Raw genomic sequence first — 16264 nt, 5'->3', positions numbered from 1 at the left:
TCTTTTCTAGGTCACATTTTCTATATAGCTATGTGTTGGAAAGATTGCATAGATTGCAAGTATTTTTTCCAATGATTCTATCAGTACGTTTAATAAAAACGCGGTTGCGTGGCGGAAACAATAATTTACTGATGGCATCCCTTGAGTTTCCTGGGAGCATGGTTATCAGGTGCCGTGGTGCGTTGTGCTGTTCTTGCTAGACAGAGCCATGCATCAAAAATAATTCAACAGGCTCTGCTGCTGCAGACTGCTCACAAGAAGCCTCAGGCAACTTAGCACACAGTCTCTTGCTGCCTCTTTTTTCCACTGGCCACGGACATGTGCATTTCTCAAGTTGGGGATTAAAAAAAGGAGAGCCTTGTTTTTCCCACTCCATTTCCTAAAACGTAAAGAAAATTATAGCAAAAAAAAAAAAAATAAACCCACCCTTTGTTGTTTAGTTTTTTTCCCCTCTCTAGAGGAATGCCCTTCTCTTCCAGCCATAATGTGTTTAACAGAGAAAGCGTGCATGTTCTCTCAGTGTATGAGCACTATTCACGCATCTCATGCCTTTATACGATAAATGGAACCTCTTCTCATGTTGAGTGATATTTCCACTTGTCTGCCCAAACTGTCTCATAAACCAGCCATGGCTTTTGGAGTCCTTCTGTTCACTGTGGCTATTTTCAAATATCTGATGTCCTCCCGTATTCTGATAGTTTATTTTTCCTAATTATGTTATGATACGCTGAGAGAGAGGAGAGCATCGCCAGTGTAGATGTAGCTGTCATTGTCAAATAACCTCTCTGTAGCTCACCCTGTAGCAGGACTTGTCTGCCTGTGCCGTTTGTGTTTTAATGAACAGATGCTTCACTGCTCTTCATGGCACATATAAATTTCCTAAGACCCCAGATGCCATTCTCAAACTGCCTAAGAATAATAAACCTCTTTCCTCAGTGCGGATCTTACACGAGCAGTCTAGCCCTCTAGTTTGCTGAGCCATTGTGCAGGCATAAATCTGGGCCATGGCTCTATCTGAAATAAGGTATGCTAATTATTTATAACATCACATAGCAACCACTCCACATCCTTAACTAGTATTTCATGAGCCAATCAGAGTATTTCTTTTATCCCTTGTTAAGCCTTAGCATCAGCTCAGGAGAAAATCATTTTAGCAGACTTAACACCATTTAAATACTACTTCAGATGTATTTTTCATGAATTTATTTTATTGAAAAAGTTTGTAATGATAATGTACGTCTTATTTGTGGCATTTGTTATTTACCAGGTTTTTTAAAGAACAAGAAAGTTCCTGCTGCACGTGCTTCCATTATTCTAACTTGGAATTACCCAATGAGATGTTTGTACAGCCCTACTTTATATTTATTGACCATGGTTTAAATCCTGTGCACTAAATGTAAATCTTTGAAATCCAGTATAAGGAGCTAAGAATGTAACCTCTGTTCCTGTGTTTAGCAGCCAGACCCTCTTATCCGTATTGCTATTGCTGAAGGAAACATTGATCATTAGACTGTGCTGTCTTTAGTAAGGATTTTCCTTTTCTATCCAAATTTGTCCGTGTTGTTACGAAAATCGTTTTAAGGTATTCGATATTTCAGCATGGAAACTGTCTGTGTATTGGACTAGGTCATGTTTTGAAGTAAGAAGTTTTCTGAAAGCTCGCAAATTTCTCTGATATCCACATTCATATCTGTTAGCTCTTTAAATATGTGAAATATATATGTAGCACTTAAAATAAGTGTCATACATTAACTGAGTTCACCCTAGGTCAGTGTTCTTTGTGAGCAGCAAACAAGACATAATCTTCTGTCTGGAAGCTCAGTGGATGGCATAGTAGACTCTCTTGAGATGCAAAAAATGTACATGTCTGATGATTCAGTGTCCAGACAGTTTCTGCTTTTGAATTATTTAAACACTACATAATCTTAAATAACACCACTGCTGTCATGCAGTATTTTAAATGATAGAGCCTCTAAACTACTGGTTGGTTGGGTTTTTTTGTTTTTTTTCTTCTTGCGCCTATTTAATAGGAGCAGGGAGACCTTAAGTAGGCTTCCGAATGCAAGGGCAGGTTATATATAGAAATGATGTGGGCAGGTTACTGTGAAGAAAAAGATCTTGAGGAAGCCAGGAAATCTCATCTCTTCCTCTGCTTGTGCCTCTGAGTTGCCATGATCTTTGACAAGTCACTTGCCCTCTATCTCTCATTGTTATTTCCAGCACAGTAGGGCTGCTAAGTCTATGTCTTTGATTATTTGAAATGCTTTGTTATCCCTGGAGTGTCAATCACAACTCGTGTCTATCCACATCAGAGTCAGACAACTGAGATATTGTGGGGGAGTTCCAGATCTAGCTGGAAACCCATCCTCTGCAAACCCAATCCTGATGTGGTAAGTGTAGAGAGACTGTGTAGGATTGGAATTCTTGCTATCCTATTTTCCTTATCAAGTTGTTGCACTGTGTCAGCCTCCTGTTTTCTCTCTGCTGATGACAGTCGTCTCTGGCCAGCCCTGAATGTGCAAATTTTCCTACTTGGACCTCTCACCTTGAGATAATTGACCTGTTGCATTGAACAAGATGCTGTTTTGGCCCCTTGCTTCCCTGGCTTGCAGAATGTGGAAAGGCATAGAGCTGTCAAATGATAAATACATACTGATAAAAAAAAGATCTCCTTTTCATTCACTTTGTGCCTTTGGGCCTGTTCTGTGTCTGTTGACGTCAGGAGAGTCTTGGCCAGTGGCTCTAGTTGAAGCAGGGCTGGTCCCAGGCTGTTCTTGTTGTACACTTTCTCCTTAGTGTATTTGTTGATGCATGGCATTGAAATTGCTGTATGAAGAAAGTTGAACGACCCAGTCCTGTCTTACAGTCTTCATCCACAGCAAGACTTTCCTCTGCTGTTTTTTAACCTCTTTAAAGGTTGTAGAAATCTTATGCCCACACAGAGGAACATTTATTTTTTATTGAATCTGCTGCAGTCTAATGGAAATCTCACCAATCATGGGATTAAACAAGGACTTCCCTTGTATTTTTATTTTGTTTTGACTGCATGAATATGAATTGCCACATGAGAAGATCTCTCTTTCCAGTGGGAAAGTTTGGGCTTCTAAATTTGCATAATTCCGTTGCACACCCAATATCACACTTCAAGTTTGGAAACAAAACCTAACAACACAACTGGAGTTGGAGTCATAGGGTGAAATATTTAACTGCTCAGAGGTAAAATAGACATAGTAGGTAGGGAAGGCGAATCATTAGGCAGGACAGATGTTACACTTCCTAATATAAATAAACTGCTTGATCTTTGTGCTCATTTGGCTTTGTTACGAGCAATGGGAACGCTCAAGTGCACATCTGCCAAGACTATGCCATATGCAGCCATGTTTGAAGTATTCACCTAAAGTACTAGGTATAAAGGCATACACAAAATACCAGCAAAGGGGGCTAGATTAATTTCATTGCTCCTGTTCACAATGCTGAACAACCTAATTCAAATGTGAGTCCGTTTCTGCTTTTGTAAGTACCTGAAAGAGACCTGAACAAAATCTGTACGTAGTGCTAGCAGTACTCCAGAGATCTGCATCTGCTATCATCACAGCTGGGATAGTGAAATGAAGGGAAGTACTACATGCAGCAAGCAATAGGAGTGATAGACTCTAACTCCAGAGAGAAGGCTGACACAGTTCACCTACAGCGTCACTGACTGCCCAGGCATGCTAATTACTTTTTCTGCACGTTTTCTGTCCCTACGACTTAGTCAATTAATGTAACTACAGTGCATCCATTATTTAGACACTCACCCAACATACTGTAGTCACTATGGTTTGTTGGGTGAAAAAATACATGTTTATTTTTACCATGTATTTGCAGGGCATTTTTGTTACAGTTTAAAAAAAAGCTAGCTTAAAACATGAGATGATCCATATCAATCTCTTCCTTGCATTCCTACCTGAATGTCTGTCTCCTTTTTCTCCTTCTTTTTTCTTGTTCTTTTAAGTTAAGTGAAATAAGGATGAAGGACCAAGTACTTCCAGACAAAGGTAGTAGATATGTGTTGAGGTTTTTATTTGTAGGCTTCTGGAGGATGCAGTAGCTTGGTCAGGTTGTATGTAGAGGAAGGAGTAGAGATTGGCTGCTGCACGACAACTGCATCTCAGCAGGAGCAGGACTGGACCCTGCAGTGCATTTTCAGCACAGGATGGAGAGGCATGTAAGCTTGAGATTAGAGTCAGATTGGAGTCATCTACCACTTGTGATGCAAAGCATAAGGGGTGGTACTGCCCAAACCGACCCTAGATTTCCTTCAGCATGCTCTATGTAGATATTAAAGGTATGTCATGGTAATGGGCCTTGAAAATGATGAATATCTTTTGCTTGTTAATTCTTTTTTACTTTCCGTTACTACTTATATCCCAGGTAGTTTGCATCTGTTTCTTTGGCAGAAACAGGCAAGAAATTTTGCCTTTTTTTCATTATATTTTACTTTCCATTGTGCTTGATGGGATAAATGATAGATCTGTGTCGCCATATTTTATATCATGAAATTAAGTTTGAGGGTGCTTGGCAGCAAGCCTTCTTACTTAGAGGATGTTAGAGCTGCTGTAAGTTCCAGCACTGGTCACCTTTAATTTGTTCAGCACTGTAAGACTTCTTATTTTGTTTGCAAAGGTCAGATTCCTTTGGGCTACCAGTGGTTTACTGAGAGCTATCATCCCATCCCAAGAGCATGCCTTTTCCAAAGTTGCACTCTCACCAAGAAACTGTTTTGAGCAATTTCTCCTGCTCTCTGTGATACTGAGGTTTTCATTGTCCTGCCTTTCACTTGCACTGTGGTACTGGGTCTGATGCTTGGAGGCCATTTATGTGTACAGTCAGAGTGTGGTAATCACGTGATGAGATGTTGGTCATACTGCCAGAGCTCTTGCTGTCATTCTCATGTTTGCTCACTTAAGGAACTCAGGGAGCTTGCAGGCTGCAGCCTTTGACATGTGGGCAAAGAGCTGGTGACCATACACCACGTGCTATGGAAGGTAACTGCGTGACAGCTCGTTGAAATTTTTCCAAAGTATTTCTGTGAAAAGCAAGTATTTGGTGAAATGTTACTGAAGGCACAATTTCATGAAATTTTCATCCTTTCAGCTATTCAGAACCTGATATGATAATTTGTTCTAAGTTTTACTGCACTTACGTAGGTGGCTAACCACATGACTTATCAAGATCCCTTCCAACATAACTTACCCTCAAATTCGATTATTTATTTACTGAATTAATTTTATTGGAAAGAAAACTAAAACCTACAGTAAATACTCGTAACTTTTAATAAGAATTTCTTCAGTTAAAAAAAATATAAACCAGCTCAGTACCCCAAAATAAGCTTAAACAGTTCCTAGTTCAGCAAAATATAGTGGTCGAAGATAACCGTTTCAACTGCAATTTTTGAAAGATTATTATTTCTCATTCAACACAAGCAGATTTCTTTTTAAACTACTTTTGTTATAACTCTTGCTCCCTTAGCTCTACATGGAACTTACTCTTGTGCACAGCATGCTAACTTGGTATTTTATCTAATAAATTATTAAAGACTTGCTGCTGCACCACTGAACTCAGCAGGAGTACTGGTAGCGGGAAGGACTGGGTTCACAGTGCCACATTTCCTGTGTGGCTTGTGTGGCACTGATGCATGGCTGACATATTTGACCATCTCTTGGTATGTGATATATTTATTTAAGTAAGCATCCTTCACATTGCATATGAAAGGTAGAAGCAAATTCTTAGGAGCTAGATCTGTAGCTTCCAGCATAGTGGAAATGTTTCCTTGGGTAACTTGAACTGTATCATTCAAAACATGTATTTTGGAGCAGCTGTTTTAGTTGAGATGTGTTTTAATCTCAAACCAGTTCAGTCAAGACTGTGATGGAGGGCAATTTTGGGGAATCTTTTTTTTTTTTTCCTTTGTGGTATTCTTCTGTAAGAAAACTACTTAGGCATCCAGATGAACAAATAACCACTACTTTATACAAGACTGTACGTTGTTATAAGTAGTTCTGGCGAAATGGCATATATGTATTTGATTGGAAGAAGAAGAAAAATGAAATATTCCTTCTAACACCCTTTGCTTTCCAGTGATTTCATCCTGTAGCTTAGGGTCACCTGTGCGATGGAAGTGACGAGAAGTTCTCTCTTCTTTCTTTTTTAGCACTCCATTAATGGCCTCCTTTCTCTTAATAATTCATATGTTTGAAGTGTAGGAGATAAGTGAAAAAACAAACAGACAAGAGAATGCCTAACAAAGTACTTTGGAGTTGTTTGTTCAGCATATTCCAGCTTGCACATTAGAAAAACAGGTTTATGTAGGGGAGGGAGGGAGCCAGAGTACTCTGTTGTTTACATACTCCCTGATATGTGTTTGCTGTTGTTTCTAGGGGTTCCAACACCCAGTCCAGAAATCCTTCGACATACCTTGAATATGCTTGTACGGGAGAGGAAAATATACCCAACTCCAGATGGTTATTTCATTGTAACCCCGCAGACTTACTTTATAACACCATCTCTCATAAGAACTAACAGTAAATGGTACCATTTGGATGAGAGGATACCTGACAGGTCTCAATGTACCTCTCCGCAACAAGGAACTATCACTCCCTCCACCTCGGGATGCGTCAGGGATCGAACACTACCCAAAAACCACTGCGACTCCTGCCATTGTTGCAGAGAAGACATGCACAGCATGCATGCATCTACCCTACAGAGAAAGTCAGCAAAAGACTGTAAAGACTCATATTGTCCTCCTTCATTATGCCAGGTCCCACCCACTGAGAAAAGTAAAAGTACTGTCAATTTTTCTTATAAGGCAGAGACGCTCACAAAGCCTAAAGATGTAGAAAAGCAGTCTAAGAAATTTGGACTCAAATTATTCCGCTTAAGTTTTAAGAAGGACAAGACAAAACAGTTGGCAAATTTCTCTGCCCAGTTTCCTCCAGAGGAGTGGCCACTGAGAGACGAGGACACCCCTACCACTATACCTAGAGAGGTAGAGATGGAGATTATCAGGCGCATTAACCCAGATTTGACTGTGGAAAATGTCATGAGGCACACTGCACTAATGAAGAAACTTGAAGAAGAAAAAGCTCAACGAAGCAAAGCGGGATCTTCAGCTCACCACAGTGGACGAAGTAAAAAAAGTAGGAATCACAGAAAGTCTCATGGGAAATCGAGGTCACACAGCAAGACTCGGGTATCCAAAGGAGATCCATCTGATGGCTCTCATTTGGATATACCTGCTGAAAGAGAGTATGAGTTCTATGATCCCTTGACTCGATCCCCGCGGGAAGGCTGTTTCATAATAGAACACAAGGGAGATAATTTTATAATGCACAGCAACCCTAGCATGATTGAATCTCACTTTCCCATGACACCAGAATGGGATGTGTCTGGTGAGCTGGCTAAAAGAAGAACTGAAATGCCTTTTCCTGAACCTTCCAGGGGAAGCTCCCACTCTAAGGTCCATCGGAGCCACAGCCATACGCAGGATAGACGATCGAGGAATGAGCGGTCTAGTAAGGCTAAAGAAAGGTCTAGATCTATGGATAACTCCAAGGGACCTCTGGGCTCAGCTACTTTAGGCACACCTGAAGACATGGGTGAAGGCTGTAGCCCAGATGACCAAACAACTAGCCAAACTTACATTGATGATAGTACTTTAAGGCCATCTCAGTCGCTCAGTCATCAAAGGGCTCTGATTTCATCTGCAAGCTACAAAGAGACTTGCATCCCTGAAATAGCTAGCGGCAGTGTAGAAACCCCCAGTTCCTGTAGTGTGTTGGAACAAAAGCCTACGGAGAATTTGCCATCGTATAGTGAGCTCAACTCCTGCACAACAAAATCTGCAGTCGATGACTATTTCCAGTGCAACACGTCCAGTGAGACTGTGCTTACTGCTCCGTCACCACTGGGAAAGAACAAAGAGGATCATGACACGCTGACAGGGACAGATGGGCTCAAAAAAATGACTCCCTCAGAAAGACAGTCTCAGCATGTTCCCAGGGAGCCTGGGGTGCACAAAGAGGAGTCCCCAAAGGGCCCAAGCAGCGGCTCAGCGGTTGTTGGCCAGACTCCAGAGGTGATTGCAAACGGACGGCTGGTTCAACACCACAGTGCTGAATCAAGCAGCCTTGATAAAAGGAAAGAAATATTTAGTAAGGATACACTCTTCAAACCTCTGCACAACACTCTTTCTGTGAATAGTTTCCATAAGTCTAGCACACCCCTGCTAAAGCCCCATCAAAAGACCCCTTCTGACACGTTACCAGTCAGATGTGAGAAACTTGAACAAGCGATAGTAACCTCAGTCACACAAGTCATGCCTGTCTCACAGAGACAGCAAGAGACAGCTGGGAACCAGGAGGCCTCGTTTGATTACTACAACGTATCTGATGACGACGACTCAGAGGAGGGAACCAACAAAAATGCTGAGGAAGAGAAGAACAGGGATGATGTTGGCACAATGCAGTGGCTCCTGGAGAGGGAAAAAGAGAGAGATCTGCAAAGAAAGTTTGAGAAGAATCTCACTCTTCTCACTCCAAAAGAAACAGAAAATAGCAACAACCAGAGAGCCACCCACTCAGCCCGCCTGGACAGCATGGACAGCAGCAGCATCACTGTGGACAGCGGGTTCAACTCTCCACGGTAGGACTGTCACATTAATTGCATCTTTACAGGCTAGAAAGTTCAATTTTTATTATTTGTGTGTATTGTATTGGTAACAGAATGTAAGGCCATATTAAACAAATGTACGTGTTCTAAGACAGTGTTTTCTGCAGCTCTGGAATCTGATACTCAGTTGTATGGTTTTCTCCCATACTGTAAGCAACCAGTGACCATTTGTGGTACTAACTCTGTATTATCTTATTTTTCTTTGGCTGAAAAATGTCCCTGTGTCCTTTTTTTTTCTCTGTTTTAAACTTGTGTTTGCATTTAGAGTAGAAGGGATGAGCTCCTGCATACTTGCCCCTTCTTTTTCTCATCAAGACTAATTGGAAGACTAGACATAACTAGATGCCGTAATCTTTGGCATAGGGAAAAAAAAAACAAAACAGTTTGGTATGGGCTTTGGCTTTTTTTGTTTGTTTTCTTCAAAAATTTTGGAAGTTTATCTATTGCCATTCCAAACCAGTGAGTCTGGAACAGCTGCTTCCTCCACACTGCTGAAAGGGCTCAAGATATTTTACCTTCAGAGATGACCCAGTACTGCACCCGCAGAGAGAGCGATGTCTTGCCTAGGATGCTTGGGAAAAGAGCCCAGACGTTTGTGTGTGGTGGCAAGGGTTAGTCATTTCCATCCCAGGGATTGCAGATATTACAGAAGTCTTGGTGCAACTGGACTCTCACAGGCTTAGTGAGGAGAGAGTTCCTGGTGTGTTTCCTACCCTGAAGTTCTGATAATCTCATTTCCAGGTTAAGAATCCTTCACTCGAGCCTTCTTCCTTCTCCCTCTGGACTTTAGCTATCCTAGGTCCCTGCTGGAATGGAGCTTGCCTGGTTTTGTTTGCCCTGGATAGCAACCCATCAGAGTTCAGAACAATGACTCTGAAACCACAGAAATAATTTACAATGCTTGTTCTCCTATAGTGTCTTACTTAGGTTTAAATTATTTATTGCCTGTGTTTAAAAATAAAACCTCCAAGACTGGATTTGTATTAGAGGAAAGAAAATAGTTTTCTTTTAAGTTAAAAAGTGTTCTTAATCCTCAAAATTATAGTCTTAAAAATCTACTGCAAAGGCTCACAGAAAGGCACATGAAGGGTTTCCTGCTTCTACACACAGTACTAACTTTCCTTTTCAGTTAAAGTCATGTCATTCTGAAATAAATTCCTTTGGATTTGATGGTTACTCCTGCTTGATGTTAGTGACACGGCAGGAATTGCTGGGCCTGCTGCAGCACGCAGCAAACATCAAGCTACCGGAGCGGACTTTTAACATATGTATGATTTTTTCCTAAGTAAAAAAAAAAAATTGGAGTAATTTGAGTAAAATGATCACATTTGCACTGAATCTAACTTAAAAAAGGGAGTACAAGAAGATTTTGATTTTGCTACTGCTCTGCAGATGCTTGGCATCTTTCCCAAATACAGCTGCTGTCTGAGGCTATTTGTGCTGTTTATTTTAAAATGTAATCTCTTTAAGTTGAAGTTCTATACTGGCAGTCAGTTTTTGCAGGGAAGTATATAATGTTTGTTACTGCTTGCCCAGCCTATCCTGCTCTGCTCAGTGTGTTTCATCTCCAGGACAAGATGATGACTGGATAAAAATCAGTTCTTAGTTTTGCTAGATGCATGCTAACTGAATATAAGCTTGCATGTCTGGTTAATGCAAAGTCAGACATTTTCTTCCATAATTATTTACACAAAGGCTAAAATTTCTGTTGAAGTTCAACTTGAACTTAGATTGAAGAGAACAGAACGTTGTGAGCTAACTGGATTCAGCTTTTGTTAAGATTAAAAGGGAAAGAGATAAGCAGCTTTTAATAATGATCATGTTCTACATAGCATGTTTTAATTTTATTAATTATGATTCTTTTCTTTTTGCAAGGCCACAGACAGTAAGCTTTTACATTAAAAAAAACCACGTTCTGTAGGCATTTTTTTTCTGTGTATTTGTTTCGTAAGGCCAGCGTAAGTCCAGGTATTTCAAAGGCTTTTAAACATCCAAGAGTTTTGCATCAAGATGATTAAATTGGATGCTTTTGCTCGCTTTTGGTCACTCCTCAATATAACTCTATAAAAACAAATGAAGATGAGGGGGATTTGGACCCTCTGGCTATATTTACCATTGTGTTATTACTTGCCTACCATTGTAACAAAAAATGTACTCCACAGCCCTTCTCCAGGAAATGTAAAAACACTGTCCAGCATCCATCTGGTAAGATTCACCTAGCTCTGACAGCATCCATTAGCAGATGCCTTGGGAAGAGGATAAAACTAGGACCTGCATCTGGTGATCTCTCTCAAGTATACTCTGGGCCTCTGCTGATGTGCACCTCTGGGGTTGTGTCTGCTGGGCTGTGGTGCTGTTTGGTCACGCAGTGTTGCCTGGGGAATCAGAGTTAGCAGTTCTACACTGTGAAAGAAAAAGGGTATTTAATGAGATGTGGGTACTGCATGTGATTTGCAATGATCATTTGACTTCAGAAGTGTTTTGTGTATGAAATTCAACAAAGTATCACTGTCTAGAGGACAGCCTCTCAGTATTTTGTTCATTGCATTTATACAGGTGGTGTATATGGTATCCATTAGCTCACCGTATTCATTTTATTGCTTTATTTTTAGGGCTTATATAATACTGCTGTTCTTTTGTCACCTAAGGAAGGAGCTAATTTTGGCATTACTCTGCATACAGAACTCACTGCAGTCGTTACCTATAGATGTCGTAATGGTCAGTTTGTAACACTGGAATTGAAATTGTTTGAAAATGTGAAATTGGTGGTCTCTTAAAGAAGCATACTATAGTGAATGATCTTCAGAAAGCAAAGATTGCTCCTCTTCTTGTTTGTAAGCAGAAGGAGAGGAATCAAAGACCAGAAGCACAGCCTATGTCACTGCAGCTCAGTGCATGCGTCACCTGTCGTAGCTGTTCGGAACTGCTTACAACAAGGAGGAAATTGGCAGATGATCAGTGCCATTTTGATTGATTTTAAAAGATCTACAAGAGCTTCTCTAAAAGCATCATTCTAGTTGCAGTCAGTTTAAGATGACTTACAGCTAAATTTATTACTACAGCTAAACGAGACGTTTCTTCTTTCCCCTGTGTCGCTCACTGACACATTTCTCCCTCTGTCCTTAGTACCTCTGGTTGTAGTGCCCATTTGACATCCAGTAGTACTCTAAATGTACTCAGGAAACATGTCCTTGGCAAGTCATGGTGTCATTTTGCAAAGAAGTGGGGCTATAGATGAAAAATATATAACCAGGATCCTCACGACTGTTTGAAAACCAAATCTGTTTCTGCATGATTTAGAGATTAAGAGTAGAAAGAGAACAAAAAGAGTGGTAGTGCTGAAATCTAGCTTTAGCATATGGGTGAGTTTTTTGAAGCTTGATCCAAAATATAGACTCTTCTGCATTCTTAGTTAGATGTATTGTTTAAAGGCATAGTCTTTCAAAGTGCTAAGTGTGCTGTCACTCCCATGGACAAACGATGTGTTAGAACTACAGGAACTCGGTCTGTTATCTGAGTGAGATGACAGCACTCCTTGCTCAGAGAATGTTGTGGCTATTCTGATTTGCTAGCATTTTGTGACCTGCAGTAGTCTCTGCAGTAAGGCACAATTTAGGTGTTGCATTCGGAAGCATTATGTGTTTCATGTAAAGTAGCATTTTTAGTTGAAAACATAATCCATGAAAGATGTAGATTGGAAATGACAAAGCAAGTTGCATGGTTACTCTGCTAGCTGTACTTATTCACAGAGCTGATTTGATGAAGTTACTTTGTGCAAAAATGGACAAGCCAGGGAAGAAAATTATGTTCCACATGCAAAATAGAAGGTATGTCCTTGAGTAAAAATCCAGATACTTGGTAGTGGTTTGGTTTACAGACCCTGTGTGACAGCTCCAGCTCTGCTTAGTGCTGTCCCTGCGTTACAGCACAGCGACTGCTGAGTGCTGCTGGAACCCGTTCTGGAGGAACATATGTGAGCTGTCAAAATGAGATGGTTTATTGATGTGACATTGCATACAAACATAGGAAGCCTATTATAAAACACTCCATTCTCCTTTCCCGCCTGGTCGATAGATATATCGGCATGTCATATGTGAGTGTGTATATATATTTCTTTTCCATTCTAGTACTCGGGAGAGCCTGGCATCCAACACTTCGAGCATTGTTGAAAGCAACAGACGTCAGAACCCTGCTTTGAGCCCAGCACACGGCGGTGCAGGCCCAGCGTTCAGCTTCCGAGCCACCGCAGACCCACCGACAAGCGAAGCTGAGAAACTGCAGAAACCAGCTAACTGCCTGCAAGCTTCTGTCACTAGTGTCTGATAGTCAGCCTGCCTCAGAATTTCTGTCTTATCCCATACAGCAAAGTTTACGACACTGGGACTGATGTTTACATCTTTGGAGGGAAAAAAAAAAAAAAAAAAAGCATCTCAACCACAGTTTTAGTGTTTACTTAAACTGTGCTGCTATGTAGACTAGGGGCAACAAGTAAATCTTTCTTTCGAGGTATTGCTTTTCACATTTGCGGCTCTGTAGCAACAGAATAGCAGTAGGGATAATATGTACACTTTTTGCTTCACTTAATTGTAACTGAGCACATATATGAAAGTCTAGACACTGTAAGTGTAATCTGCATTTTCAATGTCCATGCAGTTGCCAACTTCATTTTAAAAAAATGCCACAGATGTGTGATGTCCCTGGTCAGAAGCTAAACTCTGCTGCAGAGTTGGTTTCCTTCAAAAATTGAGCCAGTGCTGAAAGTGACCAGCCAGGATCACCACGAGGAAAAATGATGCCAAATGTGACGAGTGATGACCTCGGCTCTGTCTGTGAATTATCGGTACCGATCAGTCATTTCCACTGTGCGTTTTTGTGACAATTTTGCAAATACCTGTTGAAGTGAGTAAGAAGAGGTTCTTTTTTTACAGTGTGGAGGGTGGGGAGGGAGACGGCTTTCCCTTTTGTGTTTCAGAAGTATGAGAGTTGTTTGTGTACTGAAGCTCGCTGCATGACCTTCTGCAGTCACAAATGGGGAGGTAGACCTTTGCTAGAGGGGGGAATGGGGAGGGAAGGGAAAGTTATAACTGTTGTAGAGCTGCAGCGCAGAGTGGCACAAAATAGAGGAAATATCTTCAGTTTACATCAAGTATTTTAAAAAGATAATCTGATTTTCGTGTCACTTCTGGTATTGCAACTTGCCATTAACGCAGGAACCAGAAAAAAATCTGATTTCTTTGAACAAAAATATTCTTTATGATATAAATGACAAGTATGGCCTGAAGAACTGATTTCTTTCTAGTGGAAGGACTAAATCTATTTTATGTAGCTTATTAAATAGAGTGCCTAAATTAGGCTATTAAAAATAGCATACAGTGTAGTGATTATCAGAGAACAAAATTTAGAGAATTATAAACTTCTGGCCTTTTTATTCAGTGGATGTTATTTGCAATTTAGCATTTTATGGACATGTTTAGTTTCTAGAAATTAAATGTGTCCGTATGGTGGGCAGTAGAAAACTGAATTCTGTAGGTATGGTTTATCCTAATTGCTCTCCCCAAAACTGTTACTCTGGAGTAATTTGTACCATGCTAATTACTGCAGAGTAACTTCTAAGGATAGTTGAACTTCAAGAATAATTTTGAGGTGTAGGGTCACATTCTGCTCTGTTCCTCATGCAACCTGGTAGTGCAACAAACTGACTTAAAAATTAATTCTATCTTCGTTTTCTGTCAGAACAGACAAATTGGTGGAAGAATAACAAAGATATTAAATCTTCAGCAGTCCAAACTGTTGAATAGAAAAGGGACATTTCCACTGTCTAGCTCCTGTAGTACACAGGTATTAAAACCAACTGTACATACTAAGAACCAGTATTTTCATCAGGTTCTGGTGACATGCATTACTCTGTACGCAGAGTCATTTGAGCTTCACTCATGTTCTATATTCTCATCAGAAGTCTTCACTGAAGGTTCAGCCTTATGTTATGCAGTTGGATATAAGTTCATTTTCTTACCAGCTGGCTTTCTAACTGGACATGATCAGTTTCTAATTCTGTCAAGAACATCTCTAGTACCCAGTAAATGCACAGGTCTGCTTTCCTTGGTTTCAGTGTACAAATTCCATTTCACAGGAGCAATAAGACCTTTTGGTGCACATGAAGGAAATTATTGTGTTTTTGGTCGGTTATCAAAGTCACTTGGCCTTTAGCCTTCTGCCTTATCATACCTTCCAAGATGTGCTCTAATGACCATATAGCGCTTTGCATGACGCATCTTACTATTCAGTATGTAACTCCAGCCGTGCTTACTCCATGTGAACTGTAGAGTCAGAGTTTTTGTGGGGAGCTGTCATATACTATGCAGTGGCTGACTGTGATTTTGTTTTCTGAGGCAAGCTCTGACATCAGTAGTATGTATCCATTCAGTAAATAAAAATGTCAAAACAAAAAAAATAATAATAATTACAGCCGATGATCTGAAGTACAAATGGCAGTATTAGAATGTGAGGAGCAAAAACAAATTTCATCTTTTGGAGAAGTGTTTGTCATAAACTAATCGGAACTTAGGCAGGCAGCTGGTTGTACAGAAGACATAGTTCCAACAAAACATGACAGTACATACCTACAAACTGTGTAGTATGTAGTTTTCTGAAGTTCCCAGAGACCAGCAGACAACATAAATGTCATATTAATGTTGACGTGGCATTGTACCAATATTAATGTGACTCTTGGAATATGGAATGTAAACAGAAGTTTCAAATAGAAACGTTCTAATCTTGAATTACTTTTATTCTTTTTTTCTTTTTTTCTTTCTTTCTTTTTTCTTTAAAAATCAACAATGGAATATAAGGAAATTCCATCTTGAGGTTCTGGTAACAAAACCACGAGAGTGGAGCTTGAGTGCTTTATGTCACCCTAATCCTTTGATGAAATCATAGCCTTGTATTACGTGGTTGCTTATCTATCATTCTAATGTATCGATTTAAAGGTTTACAGAGTTAGATTAGGTTGAATCTGTGTTGTGTTCAACTGTAAAGGGTCAACACAAATCTGTCGGCATTTTGCACACTTGATATGTATTATTATAATACAACATGTTACTTTTATGGTAATTTTTTTTACACATATAACTACCTCCATGAATTTGATGAAATGCAGCAACATAAAAGCGTATTGTACAAAGCAAGGTTAAAAACTTTGAAGCATTAGCTCATGGCGTTCTCTTGTGTGTCAATGCTTGCGTATGAAGTCATCGTGTTTCCATTGCCACGATTTCCTTTTACAATATTAAAAATCTGTCTTTCAGATGAGTCATGTAAGACTTCGACAAGGCTGCATAATTTGGATAACAGTGAAAAGGGAGGCTGAATCCTCCCATCCTCTCCCCAGTTACTGCTACAATTTCTGCCTGGTAGAACTTGAAAATGTGTATGTAACTGAGCAAATTAGGAACATCTACAGTCTGTGAAATATGATTGATGGTGTGGGGTTTTAGGGGAAGACGCTCCGGGTATTTTCTTGGCAGCCTGCAAATACACTGGGCCCTATTCTGCCTCC

At 40.2% G+C, this 16264-nt stretch overlaps 1 protein-coding gene across 7 annotated transcripts in view; it reads left to right on the top strand.

Moving 5' to 3' along the window:
* Positions 1-15915, top strand: part of STOX2 (storkhead box 2) — a 127692-nt gene extending 111777 nt beyond the window's left edge. For all 7 annotated transcript variants that reach the window (XM_031607505.2, XM_031607506.2, XM_031607511.2 and 4 more), the window contains 2 exons: positions 6420-8682; positions 12837-15915. In XM_031607505.2, coding sequence (XP_031463365.2) covers positions 6420-8682; positions 12837-13032 — 2459 coding nt within the window. In that variant the 3' untranslated portion in view covers positions 13033-15915. The remainder of the gene's footprint in view (positions 1-6419; positions 8683-12836) is intronic.
* Positions 15916-16264: the final 349 nt, after the last annotated feature.

This window comes from Phasianus colchicus, chromosome 4 (genome assembly GCF_987193195.1).
Source record: "Phasianus colchicus chromosome 4, bPhaCol1.hap1.1, whole genome shotgun sequence".
NCBI classification, from domain to species: Eukaryota; Metazoa; Chordata; class Aves; order Galliformes; family Phasianidae; genus Phasianus; species Phasianus colchicus.
The sequence above is the reverse complement of the archived record's forward strand: the minus strand, read 5'-3'. Positions and strand labels throughout refer to the sequence as shown.